The sequence below is a fragment of the Mycothermus thermophilus genome (genome assembly GCF_041956435.1).
Source record: "Mycothermus thermophilus strain CBS 625.91 unplaced genomic scaffold VTJ04scaffold_5, whole genome shotgun sequence".
Classification (NCBI taxonomy): domain Eukaryota; kingdom Fungi; phylum Ascomycota; class Sordariomycetes; order Sordariales; family Chaetomiaceae; genus Mycothermus; species Mycothermus thermophilus.
The window spans coordinates 1,908,353-1,931,032 of NW_027191431.1; the positions used below are offsets into that span (position 1 = coordinate 1,908,353).

The 22,680-nt window shown below is 58.6% G+C and overlaps 9 protein-coding genes across 9 annotated transcripts; 5 read left to right on the forward strand and 4 right to left on the reverse strand.

Moving 5' to 3' along the window:
• Positions 1-1,642: 1,642 nt before the first annotated feature.
• Positions 1,643-4,711, forward strand: VTJ04DRAFT_7745 (uncharacterized protein; the record flags this gene model as incomplete). The annotated part of the gene is made up of 1 exon (XM_069366106.1): positions 1,643-4,711. The coding sequence occupies one exon, from the start codon at positions 1,643-1,645 to the stop codon at positions 4,709-4,711; it is 3,069 nt and encodes a 1,022-aa protein (XP_069217074.1).
• Positions 4,712-5,727: 1,016 nt separating this feature from the next.
• VTJ04DRAFT_7746 (uncharacterized protein) lies at positions 5,728-7,242 on the reverse strand (the record flags this gene model as incomplete). Its single annotated transcript, XM_069366107.1, has 1 exon — positions 5,728-7,242. One exon carries the CDS (start codon positions 7,240-7,242, stop codon positions 5,728-5,730), a length of 1,515 nt encoding a protein of 504 aa, XP_069217075.1.
• Positions 7,243-7,455: 213 nt separating this feature from the next.
• VTJ04DRAFT_7747 (uncharacterized protein) lies at positions 7,456-7,725 on the reverse strand (the record flags this gene model as incomplete). Its single annotated transcript, XM_069366108.1, has 1 exon — positions 7,456-7,725. One exon carries the CDS (start codon positions 7,723-7,725, stop codon positions 7,456-7,458), a length of 270 nt encoding a protein of 89 aa, XP_069217076.1.
• A 553-nt stretch (positions 7,726-8,278) lies between these two features.
• On the forward strand, positions 8,279-9,635 carry VTJ04DRAFT_7748 (uncharacterized protein; the record flags this gene model as incomplete). Its single annotated transcript, XM_069366109.1, has 3 exons — positions 8,279-8,418; positions 8,488-9,180; positions 9,239-9,635. 3 exons carry the CDS (start codon positions 8,279-8,281, stop codon positions 9,633-9,635), a joined length of 1,230 nt encoding a protein of 409 aa, XP_069217077.1.
• A 121-nt stretch (positions 9,636-9,756) lies between these two features.
• On the forward strand, positions 9,757-10,381 carry VTJ04DRAFT_7749 (uncharacterized protein; the record flags this gene model as incomplete). The annotated part of the gene is made up of 3 exons (XM_069366110.1): positions 9,757-9,967; positions 10,074-10,206; positions 10,264-10,381. 3 exons carry the CDS (start codon positions 9,757-9,759, stop codon positions 10,379-10,381), a joined length of 462 nt encoding a protein of 153 aa, XP_069217078.1.
• Positions 10,382-10,449: 68 nt separating this feature from the next.
• Positions 10,450-12,483, reverse strand: VTJ04DRAFT_7750 (uncharacterized protein; the record flags this gene model as incomplete). Its single annotated transcript, XM_069366112.1, has 1 exon — positions 10,450-12,483. The coding sequence occupies one exon, from the start codon at positions 12,481-12,483 to the stop codon at positions 10,450-10,452; it is 2,034 nt and encodes a 677-aa protein (XP_069217079.1).
• Positions 12,484-16,165: 3,682 nt separating this feature from the next.
• Positions 16,166-18,537, forward strand: VTJ04DRAFT_7751 (uncharacterized protein; the record flags this gene model as incomplete). The annotated part of the gene is made up of 2 exons (XM_069366113.1): positions 16,166-17,252; positions 17,318-18,537. The coding sequence occupies 2 exons, from the start codon at positions 16,166-16,168 to the stop codon at positions 18,535-18,537; spliced, it is 2,307 nt and encodes a 768-aa protein (XP_069217080.1).
• Positions 18,538-18,626: 89 nt separating this feature from the next.
• Positions 18,627-19,125, reverse strand: VTJ04DRAFT_7752 (uncharacterized protein; the record flags this gene model as incomplete). Its single annotated transcript, XM_069366114.1, has 2 exons — positions 18,627-18,805; positions 19,089-19,125. 2 exons carry the CDS (start codon positions 19,123-19,125, stop codon positions 18,627-18,629), a joined length of 216 nt encoding a protein of 71 aa, XP_069217081.1.
• A 1,732-nt stretch (positions 19,126-20,857) lies between these two features.
• Positions 20,858-21,451, forward strand: VTJ04DRAFT_7753 (uncharacterized protein; the record flags this gene model as incomplete). The annotated part of the gene is made up of 3 exons (XM_069366115.1): positions 20,858-20,918; positions 20,988-21,081; positions 21,184-21,451. 3 exons carry the CDS (start codon positions 20,858-20,860, stop codon positions 21,449-21,451), a joined length of 423 nt encoding a protein of 140 aa, XP_069217082.1.
• Between the last annotated feature and the right edge of the window lie 1,229 nt (positions 21,452-22,680).

Sequence of the window (22,680 nt, forward strand, 5' to 3'; positions counted from 1 at the left end):
GGCTCTTATTTTTCCTTCACGGTATGACCTTGGCCCGACGTTGGGAGAAGGGTGGGTTGTTTTTCTCGCCTGGACGAACGAGGTGGCACAGACCACGGCTAGACACAGACAACAGACAGGGTGCTGATCCGCATGCGTTGTGTCGCAACATTGGTCCTCATCCTTGACATGCCTTCGTCATCCGTAGAGATCGACAAGGCACCTGTCCAGGTTGTCTGTCGAGAGGGGATTCTGGCCGCAACGGCTTCGCTGTCGTTGTCAGATCCGCCCTGTTTTGGGTTGCGTTTGCTGCTGCTGTACTTGATTCTTGACACCGCTTGTTCCCTTGAGGCTGGGGCGTTGTCCGACAGGATGCAGAGATGCAGAGATCGACAGCGTTGTCCGGGGCAGGGAGCGTAAGAGCTGCAACTCTACGGAGTAGCATTGTGATGGTGGGTGGCATGCGGACTAGGTTCGGTATTTGCTGGGAGTTGTGCCTTTGCCGACATGTCCAGCATCAATCCCCCTGAGCTGGCCAGAGGCCCGTTGTTGCCCAGCTGCGGTGTGAGATGAGGGCCTTTCGAGATGGATAAACAGAGAACTATGTCCAGATTTTCCGTCATTGTTCCCTTGCGTGGTAGGTACCTAGGTAGTTACGTAGTGGCGGGCCTGCCAGCACAGTTTTGCTCTGGAGAGAAAATTGAAGAAAAATCCAAAAGCCTAGCTCCACCGAGTACCGCGGTCCATGATCCACAAGAAACGTTCTCTGGTGGAACAACGTGGAATGGTGGAACCTTCGACGGAGAGGCCGGTGATGGGTGAGGGAACGATGGAGGAGAGAGAGTGGGTAGCAAGGAGCTCTTGGATACGAGCATATCCATCAAATGCAATGACCCTGCTGAGTAGCTGCCGTGTATAGTTTCAATGGCATGGATATGATGGTTGTGACAAGATGGAAGATGCGGTCGTGCTTGGTCCCGGGTTCTGGTGTGTTGTTGCACCAGGGTTCCAGGCTGTCTTTTCTTCGCTGCAAACCCTGAGTCATCTCCCGTGCTCATCCCGCGCTCAAACCCTGAGCTCTTGTAGCCCCAGGTACCCTGCCTTGAGCCCTGCCCTTTTCCAGCCCTGCATCGGGTGCAAGCCAAGGCCGGCGGAACCTGGCGTTACTCATTTCCCTCTGACCCACTGCCTTTTGCCGGGCCGAGACTGCACTGAGAACTCCACTAGGAGCGACCCTTGAGCCAATGCTAGCCCTGCAAGAGGCGCTGCTTTAGTGCTTCTTGCCCTCCCCCCCCCCCCCAAACCCGTCAACCGCTAAACCTTCCAAGCGTCCGTTGCTTTTCTCCTCCAAACAACCACCTCCCTACCACCCGCTACTTGCAACCGCACCGCCCGCCCCGGAGCTCGCCATTTCGACCGCATTTCCTACGCCCGCCACTGCCAGACAGCAGCGGCGTGTACCGCCTCGACCTGTCCGGGTCACAATTTTGTCTGGGTTGGTTACGCCGACTCGGAGCAACTTGTCGACCGCCGAGCACGAGCACAAGGACAATCAGAGTCAGAGTCAAAAGTCGTGTAGTCCCGGTCTTTCGATTCTGTCCCCCGCCCTCCGACTCGAGCCATACCGCAGCTGGCTCAGTCCATCCTGGGTCAGCGGATGCGCATGCCTCGCGCGTCTAACGCAGGAAAGCGACAGCACGGATCCAACAACCACCACCGCGATACCCGCCATGAGAATGGCCTTGTAGGCCCTGGCAAGCGCGTCGTCAAGCGAAAGAGCCAAAGCCAGCTTGACGACGGCGCCCGGCCCCCCGCCGACAGCTCTTCGGTGCCTCCCGTTCCGCCGCTGCCTCTCGCCGCGAATGGTTCCGTCCAGCCCGACGACATGGCGGCCTCCGAGAATAGGGCCACCGATTTGCTTCGGCGGGGGTCGCTGGGCGCCTTCTCCGAGTCCTCGTCCGCCACCGACTCGTTGCCTGTTCCCTCCGGCCCGGCTCCCGTCCCGAACCCCTCTCCGGCTCCCGAGGAGACGCACCGCCGCATCGACGTCAACGATGCCAAGAACACCAACGTCCACCGCGACCCCGGCCCGCTCGACCTCGCCATCACCGTCCTGCGCTCGTGCCCCCTCGCCGACACCATCGCCATCTTGATCATCCTGATGCAGGCTTCTCCCGCCGTCCTGGCCACCATCTACATGCTCTTCACCGTCCTCACCTTCGTGCCGCCCGTGACCACGAGCTCTGGCCTGAGCATTACCGAGATCTTTGACGGCAGCCAGGGCACGCCGTCCCTGTGGACCCTGATCTGGATGGACGGCATCATGCTGCTCATCTGGCTGTTCCTGTGGGCACCCATGCAGCAGTTCATCCTCGACTTGGCTCAGGTCGTCATCTCCTTCACCCTGGGCGGCGGCGGCACCTCGGGAAACGGAACGACGTCCAATATTGTCCTGTGCATCGGCATCGTCGGCGTCTCCCACTGGATCCAGCGTTGGAACGGGCTGGCGCGCCTGTCCACCCTCCTCGGCCCCAACCGTTTCTTCCCTTCGACCCCCGAGCATTCGGATCCACACATGTTGGAAAAGAAGGGCACGTACGGCTGGGTGCGCAGCGTCCTGGCCATCCACATACTGACGCAGGGTCTCGTTCGGTACATTCGGGAGTGGTACCTTCGGAGAGAGAGGCGCGATCAGCAGTCGCAGGTGTTGTTGGATCCTGAGTCGGGCAAGTCGGTGTCGTTCCCGGCCGAGGGCTGCTCTGACGTCGCCCTTCTGGCCGCCGACAGCGATGCCCACCTGCAGACCAGTTCCGCTCACTTGCCGAGCAAGAAGCGCCGCAAGCAGAGCGCCCAGGTTCGCATCAAGCAGCCGCTCTGGGCGGCGCTGGCCAGCACAAAAATCGTCATGGTCAAGGAGTACGAGCTGTCGCACGCTGCCAGCGAGTCGGCCGGCGCCAATGCGACGGACATCCATAACCTGGGTAACGCGCCGTTCAACACGCAACCCGAACAGATCTGGATTTGTTATGTGGGGTGTGACGAGGTATGCTTCAACACGAGCCATTTCCCCGACGTTGGGGACAAAAAGCCCTCGGCCACGCCCGAGGAAAACCGGTCGGGCATCGACATGTCCAAACCTTTTTACGTCCGAGTCAACAACGCCATTTGGCAACCGACGCGCATCATCCCCATCGAGAACCCCGAGGAGGAAAACTATCAGGGCACTCGCTGGACGGGTGACATCTACGGGCTCACGCCGCTATCCAATTACGACTGCGAGTTCGTCAGCACGCGAACCGGCAAGGTCATCTACGCGACGAGCGTTAGGACCGTTCCCGCGAGGAGCAAGGATCCCGAGACCGCTCCCAAGGCCCCCGGAAACGTCCGCGCTCATGCTGCCAGGCACGACTCCCCAGCCACCACCCTGCGGGCGTCCATCGCCGCCGCCGAGCTGAAGCTGGCCGACGAGAAGGCCCGGCTCAAGGCCGTTCGCAAGGACAACAACCGAAGACTGAACGCCCTGCGCAAGGAGATCGAAAAACTCACGTCGGCCGTCCAGTCGGCCGGCGGCGACGACGAGAAGCTGCGCCAGAAGATCGCCCAGAACCGCATCCAGGAGAAGCGCGCCGAGGAATCGACGAGCGAGCTCGAGGCCCAGCTCAAGGAGCTCGAGACGGTGCCCGAGGACTTGCTGAAGCAGCACCGCGACAAGCAGGGAGAGTGGACATCGGAGAAGGCGAGGTTTGACCAGGCGCGCGCCGCGTTCAAGAACTTCAAGGCCTCCATCGACAAGGAAATCAAGGCCCTGGAGGAAGAGAAGGCGAGCCTGCAGGCCAAGCGGAACAAGATTGCCGCTCGCATTGCCAAGGTGGACGACGAGCACGCCCGCATTACCGACGCCAACGTGCGCGGCCTGAACGAAGCCGAGCGCCGCCGCCAGGAGCGTGCCAACCTCGCCGCCGATCTCGCCCGTGCCGAGCAGAACCTCCGGGACAGGATCCAGAACCTGCGTGCCGCCAACGCCGCCAAGCAGGCCCAGATCCAAGCCATGCTGAACAGCCTCCAGGAGTACGTCTCGACCTTCCAGGTCCCTGAGGAGCTGCCCGCCTACGACATGGTCTCGCAGCACAGTCATTTTGCCCCGACAACCGGCCCCTGGGCTCCCGGCGCGAGTCCCCAGTACGCCGCTGCTCAGCCCGCCGCTTGGCCGCCCGTATCCATGCCGGCCACCATGTCTGCCCAGGCCACTCCGCTGATGGCTCCGGTTCAGCTCTCGGCCTTCTCGACCCCCGTCCACTCCTCCATCACGACCCCGCCTCAACCTCAACGCACTCGCGGCCGCTCTTCGTCCATGCTCAGCGACATTTCGGGTTTTACGCATCTGACCGATGAGGACGAGCACGACGTCGGCGCCGCCATGCACCAGACCCACCCTCACCACCACTCTCATCACCATTCTCATTCCCATCCCAGCGCTGGCGCCCCAACCTCGGCCACCAGCATCTACCGCACAAGTTTCCCCAACGTCGCCCCCGGAAGCAACGGCGTGAACGGGACTCCTGCCGCGACGGCCACCATCCGCGGCCCGCCGCCGGGTTTCCATCACGCCAAAGCACCGTCGGGGTCCGGGTCAGGGTCCGGACGCAGTAGCGTGCGTTCGGGCAGCGGTAGCGGAGCAAGTCTGGGGGAAGTCCCGGCGGCTGCGACTACCGTTACGACCACCGCTGCGTGAGGGAGTAAGTGTTTGGCATGGCTCCGTTCCACGGGTGGGTTGTACTGTGTGGATGGATAGATGGAGGTTGTCCTGTGATTCATCATCACCCGTGGATGGGTGGTGGTGGTGGTTCGGGCCAGCTGACTGTGCTCTCTGCTTCACCTCGGGTAGCTAGTTCCGTTTTTGTCGGTGTAGATGGCCAGATCGATCTGTCTATAGATGTTGATGACCATGATGATGACGATGTTGTTGGATGTACTTGTAAAAGTTTTTGTGGTCTTTTTGCTGGGCCCGTCCGTGCATGTCTCCGTGTCGCAATGCTGACATACAGTGTATATGTGGCTACGCCATTTGGGATTTCGGCTTCCCTTGTATTGCTCTTTATATTTCCCTCTCCTATGGATGGATTTGGGTTGTTTTGACAACTAAATATCTAAGCAGGGGAGAAGCCATGCAAAAACGGGATACCTGCTCTACCCTCACCCCAGATGTTGTTGACAAAACCAAGAGGGCATATAGAGTTCTTTCTACTCCTTCTGGGCATTCCTCTCCTTGACTACACAAGGCCTGAGTCACTTACCTAGCAAAAAGGGCTCATTACCCTCTTCTTCCCTGGCCACGAGCTGCTTTCCCGCATTTACATTCACGTAGGGGGTTGGTTGATGGCCCGGGGAATGGATAGCGAAGTCATATGACCAAGTGCGAAAGAAATGTTTACGTCCAGGCAACATGTACGTACGCGCTCCTTGATCACATGATGGGGTATAAAATGCCTTGGAGCCAGCGAGTTTTGTGGAGTTTCTGATGGGGTTGGGAAGAGCCTATATCTTCGCACAGCTCGTTTGTTGCAATTCATGGATACACCACATTATATATACCACCATCTGTGTCGATCATAAATATCTTGGGTATCAACTTTCCAAACCCGATATATGCCGCCCAATCCAACCTTGATATGCCTCCACATTCCTGGCCGTAAATGCACAATAAATCGATGTTTGTATGTACAAGTACACTGGGCGTGAGGAAACCCTTCAAGGCTCCTCCACAGGCTCTCCAAACGGATAATTAAACTTCAACAACCCATTCAGGCCCCCAACCCACGAGTCGTCATCCTCCGCCGCGCCGTCCGCTCTCCGCGACGACGCGCGAATCACGCACGGCACACCTCCGGTCCACCCATCGGGACCCTTCTCCAGCCGCTCCCCTTCCACGCGCACCTCCATCCCGATCGTGACCGACACGCGCCTCTTCCCATCAATGCTCACCGGCAAGTCGCGGCCGCGGTTCCGCTTGCTCAGCTTCAGGACCACTTTTGTGTGCAGGGGCAAAACAAGCGGGCGGAAGCTGAGACTGCGCGGGCTGATGGGGGTGATGAGCAGCGACTTGACCAAAGGGTGGACGATGGAGCCGCCGGCGCTGAGGGAGTAGGCGGTGGAGCCGGTCGGGGTGCTGATGAGGATGCCATCGGCCACGGCCTCGGTCAGGAAGTGGCCATTGACAAAAATGTCGATGATGGCGAGGTGGGGATGCGAGCCGCGGTCGATGGAGACTTCGTTGATGGCGTGAAGGTAAGGCGGTGATTGGGCAGAGGAGGTCATGGGGCTGGAGTCGTCAGTGACGAGGGGCGGCCCAAGATCCGGCTCAGCCGTCGAGGTGGGAAGCAGCTTCTCGTTGATACATCGACCACGGCTATCATACACACCAACCCGCAAGCGATTTCGAAGCAGGATCTTGGAGGTGCGGTTCGGACCCATGCATTGGCCGTTGCCGCGGACGGCTTCCCAAGCAGGCTGGGGAACAAAGTCGACGGGATCGGGATTGGAGACACCGGCAGCGGCTCGAGTGTGTGGATGGGCGAGGTAGTCGACCGGGAGGGAACATCCGCTCATGTAGCACTCTCTCCAGGCGCGCTTGTACTCTTCGAATTTCCATTCACCCAAAAACCCGAGGGTGCCCATGCTGAAAGACAAGATGGGCGGGACGCTGTGGTGCATTGAGAAGAGACTCGCAGCACGCAGGATGGTGCCGTCGCCGCCCATGGTGACGACGAGGTCGATCTTGTTGGCAAACAGTGATGGGGCCTCATGGGGCTCGGTTGTGTAAACGGGGAACGGCAGGGTCTCGTGGATTTCTCGGGCAACGTGTTCCTCGAAGAGGATGTTCAGGTCGGGATAGTTGTTATAGATGTGCTTGGCAAATTCGACGGCCTTGAGCGTGACCTTGGGTGCATGAAGCTTTGGCATGAGCAGGACATTGCGCGGGGGCCGCGGCCAATATAACGAGAGCAGCGACGACGCCTTGGTCTGTTGGTAGTGCGGAACGACGCGGTCTTGAAGGGTGTGAGCATCGAGCAGCTTGTGGCGGACAGACGAGGCGGAGAAGGGACGGAGCCAGACATGCGGCTTGGGTCGAGCAGCAGGCCATGGTGGGTGCCGCCAGTATGAGCGGTGCAAGGGCAACATGATCACGGCGGCTGGGGAGATCAAGGCCGGGGACGGCGACGGAGGACGATGGCGGATCGGGGCCAGAAGCAGGCTCCTCGACATGCCGACATGGCGGTAATGGGGCTGGACAGCTCTCGAGACCAAATCCGAGGGTTTGTGTATGCGAGACAGTGTATCCGGTGCTCAGGAAGGGTTCATGGTGCGGGCGGCGATGGGTTTGTTCGTCTTGATTTCGCGGTTGTTCGGGAAAGACTTTGGTTGTGGAACAGAGCTTCTGTCTGCTTTCGGTTGTTCGACAGTAATTCCGCCCCTCCGTCATCCGTCATCGTCAGGCCCCGCCTGCTGACAGTTGGGGATGGCCCACTCCATGGCCGGGGTTGACCAATCCGGGCTTGGGCGTTCCTCGGCGTTCGGATGTTGGGGAGCAGGTGCGGGGCAGCCGGAGGTGCGGGACATGGCAAGGCCGATCCAAGGCTCCAGGCCCAGCTGCCTGGCTGACGTGACAGGCGGGAAGGGAAAGTCCAGCCTCACATGCATTTCCCATTCCGGGTTCCCATCCTGCCCGTCCTGGCCGTCTGCCGGCATCGCAGGCTGATCCCAGAAACGTGGACGGCCAGCGCAAACAAAGCGTATCTTTGATCCAGTTCATGTGATCTGCCCGGTTCCATGGACCGCATTTCCCAGGCCTTCCCCTTCTCCTTTTTCCCCCTTGTCCTCCCCAACGTCTCTCGCTATCTTCGGTGACTTGCTGCATTTCGATGCGCACTATTTGTTGGCCTGTCACCGTGGCGCATCTCCTGGTAACTGTCTCCGGCCTTGTCGCTTCTCGGTGACTCGGCGGTCTGCCTCGTGGCCCATGACCTGCATTGCCCAACGTCCACCTGCAGCTGCTACCTGACTCCGCATCTGCGCCGTTGAATCATCCCCATCATCTGTTCTGCTGCCTCAAGAGTGTCCGCCTGGCCGTCCTAGATAATAGGTGCTCAGGCCATCCTCTAGCCCCTCGTTGAGCTCTTTACCTTTGTACATACTTGGCAGCCTCAACATCCCGTCCTTTCCGGTCCCGCTCTCCAGCTTGGCGATACACCTACCCGACCCCTCGACAACGGCATTCTGCTTGGCCTCGTCCTCCACCAGCATGACGGCGCCAGAGCTCAACCCGCGCGCCGCAGCGACGGTTGCAACACTCCATCCCTCAGGTCGTGTTTCCCACGGCCAAATCGTCCAGGTCCTCCGGGCCGTGTCGTTTACCGTCTATTTCCTGGCCGGTGCCATCGCGTATGCGCTTCTCCCTCATACTCTCTGTTGGGGCACCGAGTAGACAGCTAACCCGACCCTTGCCTCCAGAATTCACTCAACCCAAATTCTCGGTGCGCCCCTATACTTCATCAACCGCGATCTCTACTATGCCTACATGTCCATGACCAAGCGGGCGTTCGGCCTGCTCATCACCACCATGACTCAATGGTGGGGTCCCACAACCATCCGCATCAGCGGCGATGCCTCCGTCGCCGGCCAGATCCGCAAGACCCCCGACGGCCTGGTCGAGTTCAGCTTTCCCGAACGCCTCGTCATGATCGCAAACCACCAGATATACACCGACTGGCTTTACCTCTGGTGGGTCGGCTACGCCAACAAGCCCGAGTCGCACGGCTCGCTCTACATCATCCTCAAGGAGTCGCTCAAATACATCCCCATCATCGGCCCTGGCATGCTGTTCTATGGCTTCATTTTCATGTCGCGCAAGATGGCCACTGACCAGCCTCGCCTGGCCCATCGCCTGGGAAAACTCCGGACCCCCAAGACCGGTCCCGGCGGCACCAAGTACCTGGACCCGATGTGGCTTCTCCTGTTCCCTGAGGGCACCAACAGCTCGAGGAACGGCCGGAACAAGTCGGCTCGCTGGGCTGAGAAGATCAGCGTCAAGGATCCGGAGCACGTCCTGCTACCCCGGAGCACTGGCACTTACTTCTGCCTCACCCAGCTCAAGGGTACCGTCGACTATCTTTACGACTGCACAGTCGCCTACGAAGGCATTCCGTACGTTTCCGCGTCACGTTTTCTTGGCTTGTGCCCCAGCTAACACTTTCATTCGCAGCCGCGGCAAGTTCGGCGAAGAAATCTTCACCCTGTCCGGCACGTACATCCGCGGCCAGCCGCCCAAGTCCGTCAACTTTTACTGGCGTCGCTTCCGTATCGATGACATCCCGCTCGACACCCCCGAAGTGTTTGAAAAGTGGCTCCGCGACCGCTGGTATGAAAAGGACACTCTCATGGAGCAGTACCTCACCACTGGGCGTTTCCCTGAGACTCCTCTCCCCGAGGGTCTGGATCCCGCCGTGGCTGCCGAGAAGGGATACGTGCCGATGCTCGAGACCGAGGTCCGAACCAGGTACCCGTGGGAGTTTTTGAACATCTTCACAGTCCCGGCCGTGGCCTTGTTGGTTGCCAATATTGCCTGCAAGATTTGGGGTCGATTTGGTTCCGTCTTTTGATTGACATTTGGCGTTGTGCGGCGGCGGCGATGGTGGTTGTGGTGGCTATGGCTTGAGATACCCCTCAATTTCTTTTCTTCGCACCCCCTCTCCTGATAGCTCCTTATCTACCCCATGTAATATGCTTGGCATGAGTGATGTCTATGAGCGTTCGTTATGTACGCTATACGAGCACGACGGTGAGATGGGTCCGAACAGGTACGGCGTTGACGAGGTCGGTGGAGACGGGATTCTTGGATTTCCTCGTCTTGGGCTGACGCTTCCTGGGAGTACTTTGGCTTTTCATCTTCTGGCTGACTCGGCGTTCTTAATGACGAGGAATGGAGATATCGGTTTGCTTGGGCCATTCGGGGGATAGATCATGGAGGACTGGCTTGGTTGTTCTTTTGGATCTTGTTTGGAATTCAACTTGATATATCCCCCTTCTCTCCTTTTCAGCTTGGCTCGAGTATAAAGTGTATAAAATGCGTTTATCTTCCATCGTCATCATCTGTCTGACCACCAGTTATCTACTTGCGGTGCCCCATGTCGTTAACCATGCTCTCTCCATCTATCCCGGCTCCGGCAGCCTGTAAGGCGTAAGCCGAGATGAACCAGCCCTCCGTGCTCTTTGCTTGCCCTCTCCAAGCTCCAATCCATGGTGTCCATGTCCCAATGACCCAATCCATTCATTCAATCCGATCCGTTCCAAACCAACCAAGGAAGACAGAAACAAAAACTATCCCAAACACATACCCGGCATATAATCAAGGAGAAAAATGGACCAGCAAAGCTCACATCTCATGATAAGTCGAAGGAAAAAAAAGGGGGGAAATCACCTCTTCTTGGCCCACCACACCCCAACCTCCAAACACTCGCCCCAACTCGTCCCGTGCTCCTTGACCAGATCGTTCATCATCTTGCCCATCCACGTGTCCCATTCGTCCTGGCTCTTGCCGCTCGCCTCCCTCAGCATCGGCTCCAGCCCCTGAATCCGCTGCAGCACCACCATGAGCGCCGTCCTGCGCAGCGCCGCGCCCGCAGGATCCAGCATCCTGCCCGCCGACTCCTTGCCGGGCCCGACAAAACACGCAGACGCAGGAGTGCTGGGAACAGCAGAAGAATCCGCCGCCCCGCTCACGCTGCCCTTCTTCCCGTCCTTGGTCACCACGCCGCCGACGCCTTCGCGCTCCCACCGCACGTCGGACAGCGGCACCGCCAACCGCCGGCTGCAGACGGACCCGGCCAGGCTCTCGGCCTCCTGGACGAGCAGGGGGCCGATGGTGGTGCACGGCATGGTGGACAGGGCGCGGGCGTCGAGCGCGCGCTGCGCCCAGGCGTTGTACTCGCACAGGAACTGGTTGAGCGGGGTGCTGAGCGGGGTGTTTGCGCTGAGGATGTAGGCTCCGCCGATGGTGTTTGGTGATGATGAGGAGGGTGATTGTGGGTCGGATGATGATGATGGCGGCGCGGCTGCTGCTGATGAGTCGTCTTCGAGAGAGTGGGTGCTGCTGGATGGAGCAGGAGGGTCGTCTTCTAACGGGCCCGAGGTGGGCGGGATGTCGGGGACGTGGGGCCGGAGCATGCGCACGAGCTGGTCGGTTTCCCAGATTTCGATGGTCCCGCCGGGCGTGAGGATGCGGATGTACTCTTCGATGAGGCTCTGCAGGTGGGTGGAGGGTGTAGCGAGGGACATGTCCTTGACCATGACGAAGTCGAAGCTGGCGTCAGGGAAGGGAAGAGGCAAACGGCGCAGGTCATGCTGCACGAAGCGCCAGTTCATGTTTTTATCTGGCGGGGAGGGAGGGGCGTTGGGTGGTAAAGGCACAATGTCGAGACCAGTGAAATGCATGTTGTGGTGTTGTTGACGAGCTTCGTAGTGCTTGAAGCACATCATGCTCCAGAAGCCCGAGCCGCAGCCGACGTCGAGGATGCGGGATGGCGGTTTATCTCGGAAGGCGGGAGCACAGATGGGGCGGCCGTAGAGCTGCATCAGGAGCATCGTCTTGAGGCTCTGGCGGTGGAGCTCTTCGAGGTCAACCGGCAGCGGGTACGGTAGCGACGGGTCGGCGAGATACGTGCGGCCGTTGCGCACGACGAACGGGCGCTGGTGGTAGATGGACGACTCGTGCCCTTGCTGGTCGCCTGCGAGCGGCCCGCGGCTGCTTGTCGAACCGGCTCCCGACACGCTGGACACGCTGTCGGCGCGAGGGGCGGGCTCCGAGTACGGAGCCATGATGGCGTGGTAGTTCATGAACCGGCGATCCACCATGGATGAAGGTCCGAATCCCCCGGGAGTCGTCGCTGTCGCCGAGGCGGGTGTCCGGGCGGAGGGCGCCTCCGAACCGGCGTCCTGGGTGTTGAGTCGAGGGGTCGCAGGGAGTTGTTTGTCGTGCAGGTATTTGAGTCCCGATGGCGTCATCCGGTCGCGGTCCCTGAACGAGTTGCGACGTGTGCTGTGTCGGGATTGTGGTTGCTGGTTTGCTGCTGCCGGTGATGGCGTTGCGGCATCCAGCGTGGTGTTGTCGCCGAGCCCGCTGGCGTCGGCACCGGTCGGGATCTGCAGCCAGCCACTGGGGGGATGTTGTTGTTGTTGCGGTGTCGGTGTCGGCGGAGGAGGTCCCTGGGATGGCGAGGCTGATGATGATGGTTGCTGCGGCTGCTCGGTGCGGCCTCCGCCGCCGCCACTGCTGCTGGTGCTGGCGCTGTTGGTCCTGGCGTGACCGGGAATTCTAGATCGCTTCTTTCGGCCGGCGCCAGAAGTCGAATTGGAACGAGTTACCTTGGAGGAGCGTGACTGCGGAGGATCCTCGACCTGATAAGTGAGGTACGGGGCCTTTGCCGCGGCGTATCCCGTGAGAAACTCCATCCTGGAAGCAAGCGAGCTTTTTCCCGCGTCCGCAGCTCGCCCTTTTTCCAAATGTCGGTCCCCGTTCAGGGGGTGAGGGGTCCGGCAGACGGGGGTCGCAATTGGATGCCCCGCCGAAGCTGGCCGCGGCGCTTGTTCCGGTGTGTCGGGTGCTGCAGCTTCAGTGGGATCAGTGGGACAGGGATCGGTGGGATCGCTGGGGACCTATCGCTGGCCCAGGGACCTAGTTAATTGCTGGGGCTCCCGTCCAGCTGCCAGAAACCGTTACCACCCGGTCGCTTCAGCGCTCTCCCGGCCCTTAAGCCCCTCGCTTCAGCAGCCAAACCCTTCTGAGCTGCCCGTTGCGTGTCAGGCTGAATTAGTGGACGCTTTTCTGCCGGCAAAACTGGTGATGTGCAGCGAAATCTCCAGATGTTCCCAAATCGACGCCCGACGTCGTCCGTTGTGCTGTGCTGTTCAGAAGACTCAATTTGTGCAGCCCAGGTCCCAGGTGAACCCCTTGAACTGGATTCAGCAATGCGAGACCTGGCCTGGCCGTCTCGGTGATGCCGAGTGATGCTCGGATGCCGTCCGTTCCTGCGATCCTGCCGTGTCGAGGGAAATGCTCTTGTTTCGCGACCCTGTCAAAACCAGGTGTTCTGTCGACCGGTGAACGGAGAAATCGTCTTTCGTCAAAGCTGCTGTCAAAAGACATGCGCAGCGCCCCATCCGGCGGGTTGAGGTGCAGCGAAGCGACAAGGCGTCCGGCAGTGTGTGGTAGCGTGACCGTCGAAAAAAGCAAAGAGTCGCAAAAGGAATCACGGATGGCCCAGCCGCATCGGAAAACGTCTCGAGTAGATGGAAGACCTGCCGGGCGCAGAGGTATAAGTGCGATGCTGCGATTGGCTTCAAGAGGGCTGAAGCATCATCGAACCCCGAGAGCTGGAGAGCTAGGAAAGGCCATACGAACGACGAGTGTGGCAAACCGTCGCAAGAAAGAGGCCACGCGTCGACAGGACCGGCTCGCGGCCACGATCCAAGATTTTATTTTCTGGTCCTGTGTCGAGCTAGCCCAAAATCTCGCAGGTGTGCCGGCCCTCTGGCTCCGAACTTCTCGGAGCCTGGCGCGAGACGGAGGGATTCGAACAGTGGCTCTTTTTTTTCCAACAACCGTTTGGTGGGGCTCAAGTCGCTCCGGCCCGGTGCAAGCAAGGTTGGTGAGGTGCCACGCGGCTGTTGGCTGTGAGGAGGATTGTTGCCGTGTTATTTTTGGATGATTGTAAAGTGACCCGAGCCGGGACAAGGAAGACGGAGCACGAGGTGAAATGAACTAAGACTGGACACAAGATAGTAGGTGCGCACGGCGTCAGAAACGAGGCTTATAAGAGAGGGACAAGCCAGGGACGCCTCCGGCCTCCGGCCTGGCTAGCTACAGAGCGCACAACCGATCCCATGTGTCTTCTTCCTTGCCAGCCATGCAACCGCAGATTCTGCTAGATAGGGCATGATGTCCTTCTAGCTTTGCGCCGAACCATGGCCCAGACTGGCCAGCAGCTTTTGACCTGGCTCTCCTTGGGGTGCAAATCTTGTGGGGACGTCAGCGAGGGCGCCGTCATGCTTCCCCGCATTGCGAGCGCCCCCTCCTGGATTGGCTGTCTTCCCCGGGTGCCATCGCTTCCAGACCCGTTCCCTGGCTCGGCGCCGGTTCACAAGCTTCTGGGAGGGGACGTGGTCCGGGGAGGTCCGGGGACATCATTGGTCTTGTGGGCTCTGCACATGGCATGGCCTGCTTGGTGCTGCCGAGCAGCATGGGAGTAGCCGTGGCACTTGCAGCAACGTGAATAAATTCTGCGGCCGAACGTCTCACCGGCGGTCTTGAAGCGCTGTGCCGACATGCCAGAAACGGTCGACATCTGCAGGTCAAGGCTCGGTGCCGACAGTTTCGGTAGGTAGGTCATTGTTCCCTCGTGCGCCGGCATGTCTACCCGTCCGGCGGCACCACGGCCGGCTTTCTCTGGGTCCACACGAGGGAGTGCTTCCGCGCCGACGGTTATTTCACGTCGGGCCAAGTCGGATGTCTTGCCGAGTGGTGATGTGTGTGTCTTGGAGATGGATACCAGTTCTCAGGATAAATTATACCGGTAATGATAGACGGTTGGAGTCGAGTTGGTCGCGGCGTCCCAACAGAGCGGCCCGAAGCGAATCCGTCAACGGTCGGCCTTGGGGGTGTGCGGACTTGTTCATGTCAAGGGGCGAGAAGCTAGCTGCTGAAAGGGTCTCGAGCACAGGCGCATCTAACACCTTTCCAAGCTCCTCATCCGTCAAGCACACGGGACCCCTCTGTCACTTGATGCTGGGACCTGAAGCTCAACGGAAAATCTAGTTATCGATGTCAATGCAGGCCACCTTTCCAAGGCGCATGCGGAGTACTCCTCCGGATCTAGGAACGAGTGGACAATTCAAGAGGATCGAGCACATTTCGTATGTCCATATCCTTCGTTATATCCATTGGAATGACGCTGTTCAGAGCTCAAGCATCGCCATCCTCGGATGTCGGATGGGTTCCTGAGATTAACGAAGTCAATGTGGCTTCCGGCGCAGAACTTGCAGTGAAGAGGGGTGGACAGCTTCCACCTTGGACGCATTGACGTGCGCTAAGACGGGCCGATGCCACCGTTCACTTGCCAAGACAAGGCAGGAGAGGGCTTCATCACGTGATCGACCATCCAGCCCGATGATTCGCTGTTTGCTCTCAGCCCTGTGCCGCAGCCTCGCCTTGCTTGATCCGCATCCAACCCCAACCCTCGATTCCTGGGTGCGGTCCCTCATCCAGCCTTTGCCTTTCCAACGTCCTCAGACCGCCGTACTCGGTTCCCTGGATATCATTGTGCAAGAGAGCATTCTTTGATTTCACCATCCAAGCCTCCCATAACTAATTTCTTAGTACCATTTTTGCAATCCGGTCCGATCCCCAGATCGATTCCTGCACCTGCTGGCCTCGACCCCGGCCCTGTTTGCCCATTTGCTGTGGCGCTGGAGCTGTTGCACTCGGCTGCTTCAGCTCTGAAGGTGCCCTTTGTCGCTGCATGGCCAAGGACCCACTCTCCTCTCAACACCCTCAACCTGAACATCCACATCCACATCCATCTGCATCCACCTCTCCTCCTTCTTGCGGTATCGCCATCCTTCCGCCAAACTTGAACCACCGTCTCCAACCTTCCAGGCCTCAGGGTCTTCTCTCCTTGCCGATTTATCATCCGTCCTGTCAGACCCGGGCCTTCAGCGACGGATACCGCCGACGAGAAAAACTTTAAACCATCAAAACATAGCCCAACATCTCCCCCCGCTTTCCCTGCGAAACCATCCTTCTCCCAACCACTTCGAGCACGCCCATCACAACCACCACCCCCGAGCCTGTTTCTCGAGCGAATCTAAGCGAATCGACTGTTTCTCGACCTTCGTTGCCCTCGTTTCCCTCCAACGTGCTGGTGAATGGCTCTCTGAGCCGGCCCCTTCGCCCGTCAGCCGCCACGGCAAGTCGACCAGCACTGCATCCATGCCTGACGACCGCCTCGCTGTGCCCATGCGAACCCTGCTGTCCCGATCGTCGACGTCTCCGCGCCGTTCCTCCCGCACCCGCGACCACCTTCGACCCCGTTCCCCGACCGTTCTTCCGCCCGATCCTCCACCGCGCCGCTCGTAGATGGCAGATGGTCAGCGCCATCTGCTTCACGCCTTCTCGAGTCCGCTGTCCCATACCACGCCCTCCAACGACCAAATCGCCAACGGGTTCTTTCTAAACTCGCTCCTCACCCAGCTTGCCGCCACAACCACCGCCGTCCAGCCCTCGTCGCTTTCTGCTTCCCCCGCTCCCCCGGCGAGCAACAACACCCGCGGCATGTACGGTCAGAATCACCAGCAGGGGCACAACACCCGCATCAATGGCGCCCCGGGCCGGCAGCAGGCCATGCCCATGCTGTACAACTTCCAACAACAATCAGCCCACCCGCACCAAGCCCACGGCCAGCACCACCAGGGTCTCCAGCAGGACCATGGCGGCGCCTCCCTGATGGGCCACTCGGCCTTCTCGAGCGGCGTCCTGTCCAATGCTAGTCCCTTTACCGCGTCCGCCTTGCAGAACGGCCATGCCACAACATCCCGGGGAGCGCAAGCCCAACAGATTACGGAGCATTGGGCCGAACAGCTGCGGCTGCACAAGGAGGCGGAACGCGCCCATGCTACCATGACCGAGCAGCACCAACCTCACTTCTATGCTAGGCTCAAGGCTGCCGAAAACCGTGGCATCGGCGGCTCCGGTGGCGTCGGGGATTCGGGCCCGTCGGTCGATGGCGAGGACGATAGGAGAAGGCCTTGGAGCCTGGATAAGACCAACAAGAGGCAGGACTGGTACAACCTCGACATGAGCGGCCAGGGGCTGCGCGTGTTGGCCCCGCCGCTGTTTGCCTACGAATTTCTGCAGGAGCTCTACATTGCTTCCAACCGGCTCACCTATCTCCCCGCCGACATCGGCCGGTTACGTCACCTCAAACATCTCGACGCCTCCAACAACCTCATCGCCGAGCTGCCTCCCGAGATCGGCATGTGCACCAACCTCAAATCCCTCTACCTCTTCAACAACCAGATCCGGGACCTTCCCTGCGAGCTGGGATCGCTGTATCTGCTGGAGATGCTGGGCATTGAGGGAAACCCGCTTGACCCCACCCTTAAGCAGGAGATCATGACCGGTGATACGAAGAGCCTGGTCAACAAGCTTCTCCTGAAAGCCCCCGGTGAGTCCCTGAGCCCCCCGCGCCCCGCATGTGAGCTCCATCTTGCTGACGTTTGCCGTCTCCAGTACCGATTCCCCCCGCCGAACGGAAGCTCATCACCATCCAGGAAGACGTTTCGCCGAACCTCGAACGCGTCAAGATCCTCACGTGGAACATCCTCTGCGAAAAGTTTGCCACGTCCACGCTGTACGGTTACACACCCCCGGCGGCGCTCTCCTGGGAGTATCGGAGGGAGAGGATCATCCAAGAGCTTCACGAACGGGACGCCGACTTCTTGTGTCTCCAAGAGATCGCGACGGACGTGTTCAGGGATTTCTTCAGCCCGGAGCTGGCGCAGGACGGCTACAAGGGCGTGCATTGGCCGCGGCCCAAGGCCAAGACCATGTCGGAAAAGGATGCGCAGTCGGTCGACGGATGCGCCATCTTCTACAAGGCCAGCAAGTGGATCTTGCTCGACAAGCAGCTCCTCGACTACGCCAACATCGCCATCAACCGGCCCGACATGAAGAACCAGCACGACATCTTCAACCGCGTCATGCCCAAGGACAACATCGGCCTGATCTGCTTCTTCGAGAGCCGGCAGACGGGCGCCCGCTTGATCGTGGTCAACACGCACTTGGCCTGGGAGCCGACCCTGCCCGACGTCAAGCTGGTCCAGACGGCCATCATGATGGAGAACATCACGCGCTTCGCCGAAAAGTACGCTCGCTGGCCGCCCCTCAAGGACAAGAAGATGATCCAGGTGCCTCTCGAAGAGGGCGAGAAGCGCGCCGAGCTGCCGGAGCCGGCCCCTTCGCAGGAATACCGCAACAACACCGACATTCCCCTGCTCTTGTGCGGCGACTACAACTCCACCTACGACAGTTCCGTCTACGAGCTGCTCTCGCGCGGCCGCGTGGCTCCCAACCACCCGGACTTTGGCGGTCACCAATACGGCAGCTTCACGCGCGACGGCATCGAGCATCCCTTCAGCATGCGCTCCGCCTACGTCCACCTCAACGGCACCCCCGACGAGCTGACTTTCACCAATTACGTGCCAGGTTTTGCCGAGGTCATCGACTACATCTGGTACTCGACCAACACCCTGGAAGTCGTCAGCCTGCTCGGCCCGCCCGACCGGGACCACCTGAAGCGCGTGCCGGGCTTCCCCAACTACCATTTCCCGGCGGATCACATCCAGATCATGGCGGAGTTGGTGATCAAGGCGAGGAAGGACAAGAAGATGGTTCAGCAGGATCAAGATTTCGGGGGTTCGAGCAGTGGCGGTGGCGAAAGGAGGAGCTAGACGGACAAAGTTTGGCTCTGAGTTTTCCCGTTGCTGCTGTATCATCTTGGGTTTCTCGCGCTGTCTGGTCTTCTTGTTTCTCATGGGTTTTACTGTCTCCTCGGTTGGTAGGCGGGTCTTCTCAGCGTTTCCTGGTGGGCGGGGTGGGGTGTTTTGTTGGTAGGTAGCGGGTTGCACGGGTAAGAGGAAAAGATGGGAGTTGGTTGTTGTTGTTTGAGTAGCAACCTTGTTGTGGCTGGCTGTGGGGTGCGAGCAACACACAACGTACCTACACACGGCAGGCACAAGGTTGTTGTTGGGAATGGAAAGGGTGCAATGTGGATGGATCGGGGTTGGTTTCAGGGATTATGTAGGAATATATTGCCCTTGACTTTGTTCTAGCGATGGTTCTTTTCTTTTTCATTCACGTCATTATATTTTCCCTTTTGATTTGGGTCTTTTCGTGATGGTCTCCGTCTGGGTTGGGGCTTTGCTCTGTGAAGGCTATGGCGCCGTCGGGATATCGGGGTGATGCGGTCGTTTGCCAGGCATTTTTATATAAGCGGTTTTACTCGCAGCAGGGCTTGTGCTTGAAGGGAACTTGGTCATGGATGTCTGAGTAGTGGCTGAGCATGTTTTCGGGGACTAGTTGCTAGAGACAAAAACACTCTCTCAACTCATGCGGTCAGACCTAAAAAGCAGGTTCAATGTATTTCTTTGTCAGACAAGCCGAGTCCGTATTAATTAAGTCCTTTTTTTTTCTTCCGAAGGAAGGGTGGTCATACGAGGACAACACACAAGGACCTTACACTCCGACGCCAAAGGAATGTTTCCGAGGTTGAAGAGCAAATGAGAAAGGCATTGAGGCCCGACACATAGACGAGAGAAGTAACACGATGTTTTGATCGGCCAAAGGGGATAAACAAGGTGACGTCTGGCCAGTGCACTGTGAACCCAGTTGCTTATGCTGGGGGAGGTCTGTTGACTTGTGGATCTCTGCAGCTCTGGGGCGGTCTTCGTATTCTAGCATCTCCTATACCCGAACGTGACGTGAAAACCGGTTGTTGTGGTTGCGGATCGGACACGTGCAGTAGCTAAGCTAGGTAGATCCCCGGTCCCCCCGGCCGGCCGGCATATCTTGCCGATCCCGATCCGGGAGCATCGGCCGTTGTGGATCGGCAAAATGGACTGATACCTACCCAGGGGTTCTGTAGTACGGCGGATGCTATTAGTCTGGACCGAGCAGGTGGTATACGGAATGTAAACACTACACCCCGGGTAAGTAAGGTCAGAAGTCTGCATGATCCGCCGTTGCCGAAGCTCGTATTCCGGCCCCGAATAGATTTGTTTCCATTGGAGTATCCCCATCTTTTTTACGCCGCTGTCGAATGTGGATGGACCACTCGATGATACGGGTGCATTAAAGAACAAAGGCGGTAGCGGCATAGTTGTGCAAACGCTGCTTTCGAGGCCGGATTGGGGCACGAAGAGGTAAGGTATGTAAGCTTGGGCTATCCAGTCTGATCGGGTTGCAGAGGGCAACATCGTGGTCGCGTTCGTCGTTTCTTTTTGTTTTCTGCTGCGTTAGACTGGAACTCGTGATGGCGGCGGTGGTGAGACGTAGGACTTGAACCCCAACATCGCCAATACAAGAGATGTCGTCGTGGAGTTCGTATGAGGCTCAGCTGGGGCGTTGTTGCACCGGGTAGGACAGGAGACGCTGGTAAGCTGACCGGTTTCAGCAAGCGGGCATCTCGTGGTCATTCAGGTCGTTAGGGGGTCACGTTGAAGAAAGCCAGGGCAGATTGCCAGTCCGGCAGGATGGATGGAACCCGAGGGACGGACTTGAGATCGGCAGTCAACCCCGGCCCCCGGATATCCATACCAGGGCCGTTGCCTCTAAGTGATGAGACCGGAATGCAAGCGGGTCCTGGGATGAAGCAGTCACGAAGGCGGGGGATGGAGGGGGGATCTGAAAGAGAAAGAGCAGGGCGGGTGACTGCAGTGAAAGCCCGGCGGTGCTGGGGAGGGCAGAACCGGAGTTGCCCCGTACGAGCATCGTCATGCCAACTTGGAAGGTGAAGGGAATAACAACAGCCGGTTGGGGAGTTGGGATACGAGCTCCGACTTCCTGCTCGGCGCGTATAAAGATGGAGAGAAGCAAACGGCTCCTGTTTGCTTTTCTCCTTTCTTCTACCACCATCGAATAGTTCGCTTCGACATCTGTGGCTATTACCATCAGCATCACCACATCGACAGGACAGTGTTCGGATATCCGTCTACATACACCAACGCCCACCCAAATATACAACATTATTCCGCTCCATCAACAATAGTCAACATGTTTCTGTCGAAGATCTTTGGCATCTCGTCTCTCCTCGCCGCCGTGTCGGCCACCACTGGTGCGTCTCGGAGAGGGCTGGCCCTTGACACAACCTGCGTGCCCTACTAACAGATGAACCATGACGCAGTCAGCTATGATGTTGGCTACGACGACCCCAGCAGGTCTCTTGCCGTAGTGTCCTGCTCTGATGGAGCCAACGGTCTTATGACCAGATATGGGTGGTATGTATCCAATCCATGGTCTCCCTTACTTTGATCCGCCCCAGAGACATCATCTCTTTCACCTCTCCAGTTCCGCTAGTTAACACAGTTCCCCGTGTGCAGGCAAAACCAAGGCCAGATCCCCAACTTCCCCTACATCGGCGGCGCCTCGGCCGTTGGCGGATGGAACTCCCCCGCCTGTGGTACGTGCTGGGCGGCGACGTACAACGGCCGGACGATCCACATCCTGGCTATTGACCACGCGTCGAATGGTCTCAACATCGGCCTGCGCGCCATGAACGACCTGACGAACGGCCAAGCTGTCCAGCTGGGCCGTGTCGACGCCCAGGTGAGGGAGGTGCCCCGGAGCAACTGTGGTATCAGAAACTAAGTGTTGGGTGGCGATGGGCTGGGCACCGACAGGTTGAGTGGAAGAGGGACCGTCATGGGATAAGTGAAGCTGGAGATGGATGAAAGTCATGAACATACTGGGTTTTCGTAGTGTTATTATGGAGTCAATAGGTAGTACAATGGCTTGGGTGTTATGGTTCACGGTTTGTTAGTTTGATGCCGAGTGATATTGGTCTTCATCCTCGAATCGTTCCACATGCTCACCGCGATGTCCAACAGGACCGTTCAACCTTGCAGCCCTGGGCCAGTGAGTCTATGTTGGCATTCGATAAGGAGAGGCTGTCCCCGACCACAACACTGAAAGAGTGTACACGGAGAAAGGCCAGGACAGGGGAGTATGGCGTGACAACGACGGCACCAGACGGCTCCAACATCCAACCGGGCTTTACATCACAGGGCCCAAGACAACCACCATAGACGCCCAAGGCGTACATGGGATGAAGAAGAATAACGGAAATTTGTCCCGCAAGGGAGCCGACATGATCTTCACACGCGGTCTGGGATGGCCTCAGTCTGCAATTGAGTTCCTCCTCTTGGCAGGACCCAAAGGCCGAGAACCGGAAACCCAAGTTCATCCAAGAACCGTCCAGAAACGTCATGGAAGGTGATGTCGGCGTTGCTCGGTGGTACCACGGCCGTGGGTTTGGTGATTTTATGCATCCATATCCGAGTCCGTGCCTCACTCGGCCTTGGTATGTCTGCATGGTTGGTGGAGGAGTAGCATGTATGGACGAAGACACAACGAGAGCCAATGTGCCAGCTTTGGTGAGGTAAGGAGTCCGGAATCGGGCTTCAGGACCGACTTGGTCTGGCAACACGTCCGGGGAAACACATAAACATTGGAGTTAAAGGTGGGCAGGATGGTTGCTCTGCATCCGTGGAGGAGTTGACAGGAGCACATTCCGGCCCGACCGGCTATCAGCAGGAGGTAAGCAAGTGTTGACACACGCAGACAACACCATAGTACGTATGTACTTCTCCAGCTCCCTGGGAGCGTATTCCCACGTGGGGAAGTAAGTTCTTGTTTCAGATCCATTATATTCATTCCCTAGACCCTCCTTGAGGCACATTCCGGGGCAACGGTGCCTGTGTCTGAGGTCTACAGGATGGTTGATGATACACATCCACTTAGACTCACACAACCTACTAGGCTGCAAAGACCACGAACAAACAAGAGGGACGGGCCCGGCACTCATCTCTCTCTCTCTC